Source organism: Xiphias gladius, chromosome 7 (assembly GCF_016859285.1).
Source record: "Xiphias gladius isolate SHS-SW01 ecotype Sanya breed wild chromosome 7, ASM1685928v1, whole genome shotgun sequence".
In the NCBI taxonomy this organism is placed as follows: Eukaryota; Metazoa; Chordata; class Actinopteri; order Istiophoriformes; family Xiphiidae; genus Xiphias; species Xiphias gladius.
In genome coordinates, this window is record NC_053406.1 from 19,003,083 (window position 1) to 19,015,031 (window position 11,949).

The 11,949-nt window shown below is 43.0% G+C and overlaps 1 protein-coding gene across 1 annotated transcript in view; it reads left to right on the top strand.

The window, feature by feature from the left end:
* igsf9ba (immunoglobulin superfamily, member 9Ba) overlaps positions 1 to 11,486 on the top strand; it is a 70,696-nt gene extending 59,210 nt beyond the window's left edge. The window contains exons 14-20 of the mRNA XM_040130104.1: positions 1,069 to 1,295; positions 1,882 to 1,966; positions 2,088 to 2,249; positions 2,645 to 2,690; positions 4,302 to 5,927; positions 11,034 to 11,164; positions 11,261 to 11,486. Of these exons, the coding sequence (XP_039986038.1) occupies positions 1,069 to 1,295; positions 1,882 to 1,966; positions 2,088 to 2,249; positions 2,645 to 2,690; positions 4,302 to 5,927; positions 11,034 to 11,164; positions 11,261 to 11,469 (2,486 nt within the window). The 3' untranslated portion in view covers positions 11,470 to 11,486. The remainder of the gene's footprint in view (positions 1 to 1,068; positions 1,296 to 1,881; positions 1,967 to 2,087; positions 2,250 to 2,644; positions 2,691 to 4,301; positions 5,928 to 11,033; positions 11,165 to 11,260) is intronic.
* The last annotated feature ends 463 nt before the right edge of the window (positions 11,487 to 11,949 follow it).

The window sequence follows — 11,949 nt, forward strand, 5'->3', positions numbered from 1 at the left end:
ATTCAAGAGTTTTCGATTTGATTCATTTTGCTTTGAATTTTTGCTTTGGTCATTTCAGACATTAAATTTGCTTTTCGGGCAAAATTGTACAACAGAGTAGCGAATTTCTGCCTGCACAACTTTGGGTAGTGTGCCTATTTTTAAGTGTTTTTATGGTAACACTTTACTTTAATTCCCCTATTTAGCATTAATAAGCAATCTATAAAAATTTAATAAATGTTTTGTGACACACTTTAAATGTAGTTATAAGCAGGTCTACATACATTTTAAGTGGTTATTAATGTAGAGTATTTGTTAGCAATTATAACTTCTATTACGCCATAGTTTATAATATCACAGCTGTGTTATACTGTAATGTCATTCTTTACCTGTTTAAAAAGCAGGAGTTACAGTTGTTTAGAAATACATTAATAAACTTATATTTGCTTAGAACCACATATTACTGTGTTATAAGCCTTATATTAAATGTTTCTATCCTGCTTATAAATGATAAATAGGGGGATTTTTTTTGTGGGTAACTAGGGAAACTGTGTCTGGTCTCAAAGCTTTTTATCATGATACAGAAGAGCTACCAAATCATTTTTTGTTCCATGCAGCCCTGTTTGTAAATTCATTGAGTCCAGTCAGTTTTTAGCTATGCTAGTGAATTGCTCTAACAATGGCAATTTTGGTTGGTCAGTCAGTCCACCACTTTGGTCCAAACTGAAATATCCCAACAATTATTGGATGGATTGCCCTGAAATTTTTCACAGACATTACTGATCCCCAGAGGATCAGTCCTACTGACGCTGGTGATCCCTCCCCTTTTCCCCTAGCGCCACCACCAGGTTGAAATTTTTTTGGGTTTTAGTTAAATGTCATGACAACTATCAGGATTTTCATGAAATTGTGTACAGATATTCATGGTGCCCAGAAGATGAATCCCTTTAACTTTGGTGACCCTTTTCTTCTAGTGCCACCAGCAGCACAACATTTTCACATTATCCTGTGAAATATGTCAAAATGTGCTTGATGGATTGGCACAACATTTGTTATAGACATTCATGGTGCCCCATTTCTGGTCCACAGGCTCTCCTCTGGGTACCCCAGAACCACTGGTGCTTCTTACTCCACCACGGTGCCTCACAGCCAATCGCACGCAGCACGGTGTCCTCCTCACATGGCTCCCTCCAGCCAACCACTCCTCACCCATCGACCGATACATCATGGAGTTCCGCCTCGGGGAGAGGTGGGAGGTTCTGGATGACCTGATCCCATCCACTGAGACTGAGCTCATAGCGAGAGACCTTGTTCAGGTCAGTTACATACACATTTTGATGTGCAGTCTGTGGGAGGTTTTCTGGCTTCATGCTTTTACTTTGTTGAATGTACATGGCACAGGGGATACTTTATGTTGGAGGAATAATTGACTAATATAATTGAAAAGTTAATGAACAGAATCCTTTCTTGTTAATAATCTCTCAATTTAATGGTGCCAAGCATATCTGGAAATAAATTATTTTCAATATTCTGTTTCTATATAGTTTTATCATATGCAATGAGTTTTAGAGGATTTATTATTTTTTTTAGCATTTTTGCATTTCAGTGCATTTTAATAACAATTCACTACTACACTACTACTACACTACAGTTCGCTCAAAATTACAAAAAGGTACAATCATCAATATTTGTGAATACATACATTAATAAATAAAATAATTATAAAAAATAGAATAATTATAATATGTATCATTATTATGTATAAATCAATTTTCAAAACCTAGCCACAAAGTGCTTTGAACATACAGTGCAGTGTCTTAGCCATGATCTAGTAAGCTATACACAAAAACCAGTGTTCGAGACAGTTGTAAGGAGAGTGTGTGTCGTGTGTCTCTTCGACAGGAGTCCTGGTATGAGTTTCGAGTGATGGCTGTCATGGATGACCTGATCAGTGAGAGCAGCAATGCCGTGGGAGTATCTAGCACGGGTCAGTTTCTTTACAGAACAGAATTAAAAACTACACACAAATGATTGGATCCTGTGGGGAATAGATTTGTGAGTTTTTAGTTTGCAACCTCTCCATTTTACCTTCTCGCCTGCCATGTCAGATCCCTTCACTCCTGCGGAGTTGCCTGATGAGGGGCTGGCGCGGCCTGTGGTGGCGGGTGTCGTGGCAACTATCTGTTTTCTGGCAGCGGCAGTACTGTTCAGCACTCTAGCAGCTTGCTTTGTCAATAAGCAACACCGTCGCAAACTCAAGCGTAAACCAGGTCGGTCTCCCTCTCCACTTAATTCACATGCATTAAATATAGTACATCTCACCATGGATGGATTACTGAACAGGCCTACTTGGTACATGCCCAGTGGTCCAAAGGGTCAGGGGGGGCTAAGCCAGAGCCTCTTGTTTGAAGGGACTTTTAGACTACAGACTACAAAGTGATGCAAAATGACTACAAATAGACACAAAATGGCCACAAAGGGATTCAGAACAACCACAAAGAGACAAAAAACAACAACAAATGTTGCAGCGTATGTATGAGGGTGGGAGGCCTCTTACATGTCTGTGCCCAGGTTCCCATTGTCTCATAATCCATCCATGTGTCTGACTTCTGCTCATAGTGTTCAACGGAAGAAATGCTAAATTTAAATATTTTTATCCTCTCAGATCCTCCCTTGTCGGTGACACACTTCAGGAAAAGCATTGAGTCACCGTAAGTAAAGCCAATGCCAGAGCCCCTGCAGTCTACCAGAGGTGGCTACTACTGTGCATCTTCTTTTGCACCTTTCATAAAATTTCTCTTCCCATGCACGCTGTGAAAAGGCATGCATTTTAGCAATGAATAACAGTAAAACATACAAATAGCACCTGGAAATACACAATCTTGTATTTGAGATGATGTATTTGTAACAAAGTGCAAAATGAGTCAGCATACAGAAGAAAAAGCAGCCCAGGTGGATGACACAAAAAAACCCCATTGATTATATGCTCGAGTTTTTTTGGAGGGTGCGGAAGAACATGTACCGTAGCAACCTCTAGCGGATCATGGGCAGATTAAGGAGAGGTCAAAGCAGTCAAGTCAGCATTTTAAACACATTACCCAGAATGCCGAAGCTGCAGTATGTGTATTGATTTTTGATCCATCTGTATTCTTTAACCTCAAACGCTGTCCGCTTTCTGCATGATCCTCAGTGTTTAATAATGCTGTTTTCTGTTTAGCTGCACATTTAATGTACAGTGTCAGCTACATGTGTGTACTTGTCTGTCTGTCTGTAAAACTTGTGTACATGAATGACTGCATTTCAATCTCAAAAGAAGCTCATTTGTGACAGTAATCTGTGTAAATCCCATTCCTGAGTAAATGTTTGTTTGCCTGAGACTTTAGCGAAATCATTAGTGTCAGATACTTCTGTCTGTTTTTATTAAATGGTCCAGGCAGGTCAGGGAGTTCACACTTACTCCTTCCTGCAAGTGGCATAGATAAAGATGAACCAGGCCCATGTCGTTTGTCTCCCATCGCAGGCCTCCTCTCACCCCCTTGCCAGGGGTAGAGCCCTGCTGGGACGAGCCTGCCAGGAGCAGTTTCTTGCCCCCGCCTGCCAGCCCCCTGTGAGTGCCTGCCTGCACCAAAATACAGAGTGTGCTGCACTGCACTGGCTTGGCTGCATGGTTAATGCATTGCGTAGAAATGATCAACTGCCAATGACTATTTGTTGTAGTGAAGCCTACTGCTGGTCTTATTGCATGCACAGACTTTCACACACCATACGGGGATTAGACTGCATTAGCTCAGCTGCATGTACAGTAGAATGCACTCTTTATAATGTATATCTACATGATGCATTCAGTGACACAGAAAATGTAGACTATGCTGCTCCTGGTGTGGGCAAATGAGGCCTGGTTAGATGTCATCTGCTTTCCTCACATCACCATGTGGTGCAGCATATGGAAATTGGTCTGACGTCTGCTCAAGAAGGTGTAGATTCGATAGATAAGTGATACGGTTGTCATGGTTGCATGGTTGGTTCTCCTGTCATCCTGTCATTCTGACTTGGTTCATTAGCTGCTGTCCCATCAGGACGCTGCCGCCGCCATAGATTGGTCATTATCATAATGCTCTTCATTACGGCCGCCTTGATAGAGTGCTTAGGCTTTGTATTGTGTCATCTATTTATTTTACGAATGAAACTCTAATCATGCCCATTAGTTTACAGCATCAGAGATTTTTCTTTTGTTTTAAAACACTTTTGTGTGTGTTTCCCTTTGGGTTTCTTTTGGTGTATGTTAAATCAAGCCAGCGTCTTGTGTCTGCATTTTTTACCAGGTTATCATCGGGGAAGATAAGTCCAGAGAGCTCCCCTCCGTCTCGGCCACGCTCTCTTTCTTCAGAGAGTTCCCACGGTCCAGGCCTGTATGTCAGGAAGCTGCCCAGCCCTCAGAGAGAAAAAGAAAAAGAGCTCTCCTTCTACAAGAAAACCAAGCGTGCCATAGCCAGCAAGAAATACAGTGTGTCCAAGCATGAAGCAGAGGTCACCACACCTATTGAGCTGATAAGCCGCGGCCCCGATGGCCGCTTCGTCATGGAGAGCAGCCCACCGCCCCGCCGCATCCAGGGCTTCCCCTTCGCAGAGGAGTCTGACATGTACCCTGAGTTCCGGCAGTCTGATGAGGAGAATGATTTTGACCCCGGGCCTCTGCCGCCCATCATGCCCACGCTGCGGCCACAGCTCTCCCCAACGTCCTCCAGCCTGGAGTCAACGCAGCCCCCCACCTACAGCCCCCGCCTCCACAGGCCCATGGAAGGTATGAGTTTTGCAGAGGGCAGTGCACTTCACGCCTCAGGGCAGGCCCCAGCCTCCCGCTACAGGGGCTTTCCCCAGGGCCCATTCTATGGGTATCTAGGCAGCCGCGCTGAATCAGGGATCCCACCACCATTCTACATGCCTGACATCAGCCCACGTAGCTCCGCTCTGTCCTCCCCCCCAGGCAACGCCGAGGGGCCATTTGGTTACCCCTCCATCCCCGAGGAGAGTGGAGAGATGGAGCACCATCAGTACACTGCCTCTGGCCATTCTCTGTCTCACACACACAGCCCTCCTCCTCGCTCACCTGAAAGCTGGCAGCCTCATGAGCTACCCTTCCTGGGTCTAGAGGGGCCACGGTTCATATACCCACCTCACCATCCCTTACATCATCCCCAGGACCTCCCTGACCCACCCCCATACCCTCCTCACTCTCTCCCCCCCAGTCGTCTGCACCTTCCCTCCCTAAAGGATCCAACAAGCCCTGGACTCCTGCAGCTGGAGGTCCCTGTGGCTCCCCCAGGCAGAGACAGGCCCCTGGGGCCTCCGGTTAGGCGTTTAGCTATGCAACAGGCCCAAAGTCTCGGCCAGCTCAGACACACCGCCCACGGTGTGGGTGTACCAGTGTTGCCTTACCCTGACCCGGCAGCCCGTGCAGGGAGCCCAAGCACAGCCCCCAGCAGTAGTCCTCAGTCCTGGCTCAGCCCAAGGGCGGGGCGCCGGGCAGACCCCAGCCTACCCCCGCTAGTACTCCAGCCCTCCCGCCTCTCTCCACTCTCCCAAAGCCCCCTAAGCACCCAGCCAGGTTCTCCAGATATTCTAGTGCGGCCCCCTCCGCGCCCCAGCATCCTCCGCACCTCTCGGTCTCTGGAGATGCCTGAGATAACCCTGCAGCCCTCGGCCACTGTCAGTTTCTCCCGGAGGTCCTCCCTGACCGCCTCTCCCACTCAGAGCCAGGGCACCACGCAACCCAGCCCCAGTTACCACGCCCACATGTCCTATGCGTCCACTGCAGCCAGTTACCCCTCCCAGTCCCCCTCTCCCCCCCCGGAGGGCAGGGATGTTTTCGGGCAGAGGCCATCCCAGAGAAGGACAGAGGAGGAGATGCTACCCTCAGAGCCCTCTCAGCTCCAGATATCAGCCTCAGGGTAGGTGATCCATTCCAGTAGAGAATAGTCACATATTTATTTAAAGAGGAGCCTTGTCTCCTCGTATGCTCTCTAGTCCAAATTTCCTCAGTATTTATCCACAGTTTTACTTTGATGTTTCCATTTAGGCATAATAAGGATGCATATTGTACTTAAATATGCAGAAGGCATGTAATTGCATTTAGCACACATTGTATCAGTAAATAAAAACTACAGTTCTCTAAACTTTGACAATTTAATGGCATGTGAAAGCTCAATTTGATTTTACGATCATGTACTTTTGTCTTTATTATCTGATAATTCATTTATAATCTCATGAAATATTGATACTAATGCAAAATGAAGTCAACTTTAAAAATATGGACTGGAGGAAGATTTAGATGAAACACTTTAGCAACAGAAACCCTCAAGTTTACTGTTTTTAAAACTGTGCCATTTTTTTCTGTCCCTCATTTTGAACATTGAAATTTTGAATTGAAGTATTTTCCACAGCTTGATATAATTTAAATTTGATCAGATCGATTATTGATAGAAGTATGAAAGTGAAAACGTGTGTGAAGCACTAATAGAAATTATTTCCATGCTCAACTCTAACAATTTAGTGTATATTTAATGAACATTTACATTTTTACATTTATACTATTACATAAAATGGTGCCACTTTCTGATAAGTCACCCTTTATAAAGCATTTATAAGCTGTAACTAATGGCTTTATTATGGTTAATAAGTTGTTTAGTAATGCTTTTTAGATCAGGGTTATTATTGTTCACAACTGCAGATGTGAGTTATTGTAAGAACCATCTATTAATGACATTTATAAATACTGTTGATGACGATGTTGATACAGATCATTTGCTAACTTTTGCTTTTGGCTCATTAGCAAGTGAGAAACTGTTGCCCCGTTATTAGTGATGGGTCAACATTTATAACTGCAGAACTGATGGTTTGTTATTAATTGTTGTATTAATGACTGTTAATGTGTTGACGTTGTTAATGACTTAAAACTCATAGAGATTTTCGACAACTTAGCAACTCAAGAGTTGTTTTCATCGATAGCTTATAGCTGTTCCATAAAGCATTAACAGACGATCTATTGACCGTTAATAAAGCAATTAGTTACAGCTTATAAATGCTGTATAGATGGTCATTATAAAGGGAACAAACCATCAGTTCTGCTGTTAAAATTTTTAATAAATCATTAAAAAAAAAAGGTTAAGAGTTTCTCAGTTTTTGGTAACAGTCATTAGTAAAAGCTAGTAAGTCAGTATTTATAATGTGAGTATGTCATTAATTAGATGGTTCTTATGAAAATCCAGGTCTGTGATTGTAAATAATAATATGTTGTTAATAAACACATTCTTGGCCCAGATGCTCTGCAGACCTTTTCCAGAAGGTTAGAGGCCAAACGAATCCATCGGAGGGGTTCAAGAGCTAAAAAGACAAATCAAGTGTCGTGCTGGAAGAGGGTAAAAGCCAGCCACAACCAGGCAACCCGACACAGTTGTTTTTAATTGCTTATAACTGTCCTCGAAAGCAAAAGTAAATGACTTATCAGCCATTAAATCAATAACTTAATTAGTTCAAGTGATCAAACAAATTAGATACAACTTAGAAGCTTTTATAAAAGGTGCCTTATTAGAAAGTGGTAACTATAGGGATAAAAACTCACTGAGAGTAAGTTTTTCATGAGGGACTACTACAATTAGATATAACTAAAAGGGACTTTTTCCCAATACATCCAACATATTGATAGATCAGTGTCCCTGTATGCAGAATTATAGCCGTAACACAGGAAAGCGTACATAAAAACATAGCTGAGGCTCATACCTTTATGCCCCTTAGTGTTTCTGTACTGCACACACTCCTGCGCCCCCTCACATCCACCTCACATCCCTAGAAGCTACAGTGATACAGTAGCTACAGCCACGAGGCAGAGACTTGCTCCTGCACTATCACTGGCCTATAAGGGAAAGTAGCTTATAGGCCTGCTGCTTTACAGAGGGTAAGGGTCTTACCTGATTTGTTTTTGATTGATCTCAGCTATCTGGGCAGCGTTGTTGTGACCCGGTCCCCTACGCCGCAATAGGTAAGGGTCGGACCCATGTCTGAGAGGGGAGGGGTCAGCAGGGGGAGGGCTCTAATCACTCTCTCCTTTAAAGGGGAATCGCTTTGGGCTGTGCCTCTGTGCTGGATTCAAGTGAAGTACGACTAATGGTAATAATGATTGCAGGATGCATTTGTCAATACACTTCCAAGGCACAGTAAGCCTGCTATGCTGTGGCGTAGGCTACAGTAATTAGGCTTGCGAGCAAGCACGAGGAGCGGTTTCGGACTGTGGAGAAGCATTTGGTTTTGTCTTTGGATTGTTGAATACAGACATGTTTCCCTGCACCAAAAAAAGCCTTGAATCAATAGAGGACGCACATGAATGATTGACTGGAGTATTCCCCTTTAAAGTTTTGTTCCATGTGCAAAATGCCATGCATGCATTCTCTAAACTTCTTTCTACGACCAAACAAATAACAACAGTTCTCAAACTAAATTCTTTGTCACATTTGTTGTCCTAAGTGCTTTCGTTTTTCTGTCATGTGACTGTTTTTAATGGCCATTTCCTCCTCCTGTCATGTGACTTGTTCTTTAACGGCCATTTCCTCTTCCTGCCATCTCCTCCCGTCAGCATGGTGAAGCCTCTGTGCGCAGTGTTCATGTTTATGAAAGTGTGCTGTAAAGTGTTTATGTCTATGGAAATGTACTATGTTTTAACACACTGTGGCCTCTGCACACAGTTGGTGTGATAATGGAAGTGTTCTCTATCTGTCCAGGACTGTTGCAATTCTCAGATTTGTCTCGCCCTCTCTGCTAATGGCTCTCAATCTCTCTCTCCACAGTGACAAATGATGGACAGCATCTCTAAAGCTTTGTGTTCCTATGCCTTTTGAAACAATACATGTTGGGCACAACAACTTGGCTTAATGAAAGCATTAAGTCAGGTTTTGAAGCTGTTTGTATTCAGTTCTTTGAAAGGCAAAGACACTGAGCCTCATGAACCTCATCAAACTTAAATGTTGAGTTTGTGAGGGTATTTGGATTTTATTTAACTTGATTGCATATTTCTATGAGACATGGACAACAAAACAGCAAAAGTTTTCGGTATGAGGTGAAACTACTTCTAAAACATACTGCATACTATGAAAGTGAGGATACTTTAACTTGATGTGATTATTGTTTTGCTGATTAAACACTGATTATTTTTCATTCAACTTACTGTAGCATGTATCACTCATGAAATGAAAATAGTTCAGCAGGTTCCAGGATCACATTCCTGTTTATTTTCTGTTTTGAAACACATGTTAGCACACTGACCAAACAGTCAGAGAAATGCTCGTGCACCTTTTGCAGGGGTCAGCAACCTGAGATGAGATGAGGCTGGTTTGCCAGAAGCCTCAACGTTAACGCGCCTGTAGTTTATTTTCAATTTATGCCCTGATAGATGGTTACACTACTAGAGGAAGTTTGCTTGTTTATTATTATAATAGAGTTGTAGCTCTATAATTTGCACAAGAGCCCCTATCTTAAAACCATGCTGTGATGTAGGCTAGTAAAATGTAAACTGGCCGTACCGGTTACTGCCATCGATGTCCTTGCCTTTCACTGTTCAGTCGCGCTATGTCTGGTTTTCAGTATGTCATTAATGAGCCTCTCAACAGTTCTCAGTTCTGGATACGATGGTGTCCTTACTCAGCAGACCATCAAACAGAACCACTGCTTTGTGTATTCTATGTTTCTGATGGTTTTCCACGTCTAGAAGTACACTCTGAAATTTTATAGCCGCCCTCTGTAGACTGATTTTTTTTGGAGGTAAACAGTGTGTAGCATATTTTGACACTGCCCTCTTGATTGACTCAGCTCTACTAATTTTTAAGTTTTTCTCGTGTTTAGTTTTAGAATTACACTTTACACTCGACCCACATTTTCACAGCGAAATGCGCATACAGCTCGGTCTCTTCTTGCTACGAACTCGGACTCCTTCGTGCCGCTGTGGTGGAAAAGGCCGGCTGACTTTGCTCGCCATGTTGCGTGCGCGTTGGTGCAGTGTGGACTCCTCTTTGCGCTGTCGTACGGCAGCTCAGGAAACATTCACCCCAACTGTGCGCTGTTTTTTGGAACATGCAGATTTGACATGTCAACATTAATTCATCACGCTGGTGTAATCTCCTAATTAATCAATTTGTAATTGTGGGACTACGCAAATGTAATATTTAGTGGCAAAATAGTAGCATATGTCTATAGTGCAGTATAGTATTTGCTTTCTCACATGCTTTTGAAAGTGGCTTTGCGTGACATAGGTTGCCGACCCCTGACCTAGTGTATCCTAAAAGTAATGTATTGGAGGATTTTAAAAGAAAATCTACCATTAGACTTCATTGTTACAGGACCAGTAATTTACAGTTCCAGAAATTATTTTCATTTTATGAGTTTTATACAGCATAGAGACCAATATTGCCTGCATTTCTGAAGCAGTCACTATTTAAAGACCCAAACCTGAATGAGCACACTAATTGCAATTATTGTCTAAACTAGAAAAATTTTTTGCGCTGTTGCTAAAATTACAGAATTGACCGGAATTTTAAACAACAATTACGGGATCTACAATTAGTGGAATAAGGGATTTTTTGTATCACAAACAAATACCCTTTAAGAAAAAACATGTACTTTGTATTGCCATAATCTTTATAAACCCTGGACCGGGTCTTTAATATAATGATTGTTTGAGGACAAACTTATAGCCAATAATTTCACCAAATCCACTGTCACCTTATGCCAACTAGCCTTTCTTTCTTTCTCTTTTCTTTTTCTTCCTTTCCCGCTTTCTTTCTTTGTGTCTAACTTTTATCATCCATCAATGCAGATAGAAAAAGTGGAAATTCATCATCTTAGTGAAAGGGCTCTCAATAGAAGTACAAGAGCCCATCAAACCATTCAATAGCACCCACTGGAAATAGCAATGAAAGTGCGATTCTGTCTTTTCACTCAGAGATGGGACCGGACACGACCGTTGAATTAATGCAGAACAACGTATGCTGTGCTGTCTCTCCTCTTCTCAGGGAACCTCTAGGTGCGTCTAGTGATCCTGCCGGGTCTGAGAGCTTACCAGCACTGCTACACCACTGTATTACTAAAGCCAAGGGAATGGCTGCCAACAACAACAACAACACAACCTCCGGACGGAGAACAGGTTAGTCTGATAATCAGCGAAAAGAGAACAAAAAGGTTAATTGTAAAATACGCGGGTGCTGTGTTATTTCTGTGCTTCTGTCTGCTTCCCTTTCAGGCGTGTCTCCCTCTCAGACCCAGCAGCAATCTCAGACACCCCAAGAGAGAGAGGATCTCAACTTCCACAGAAAGAGGAAAAGGCAAAACAAGAAGAACCCCTATCTGTATCTGACCTCCTTCCTGCACCGCAGGCAGTCTGAGGAGGACCAGACGGGCATTCTGGCCAGTGCAGACTCTGAGGGCCCAAATTATGGGACTCTACGCTGACCCGTGTGCCCACCAAGCCATTGGACTCGACTAAACTGACCCCATCCCCCGCGCTCCCTATAAAAACCCCCTCCTCAGCCCTCCCTGCTCCACCCGGGTCTCTCTATCAAGCTAATAAGTTTCTTATAATCTCTATAAAGTTCGTGGGTGTTTGGGTAGCGGGAAACATCAAGCTGAATACTCCGGGGTTGGAAAATCTCATTTGAAGACAAGAACAATGGCTTTTCTGAGTTGTCACCACTTCTTGTCTGTGAGGGATTTCACTTGAAAATGCTCTGAAAATATATAATGTATATAAATAGTAAAACAAGGGAATTAAGCTTCTTCCTACAGTAATAAAAATGTGTTGGTTGAGTATGTGACAACACGTTAAAGATTTTTCACTCACTGGTCATTGAGGGGTCCATATCTTTAGGTTTTTCAGTGGTACAGTGTACTGTTAAGCCTGGTGCGTCCTCGAATGGGGACATGAGTCTACCT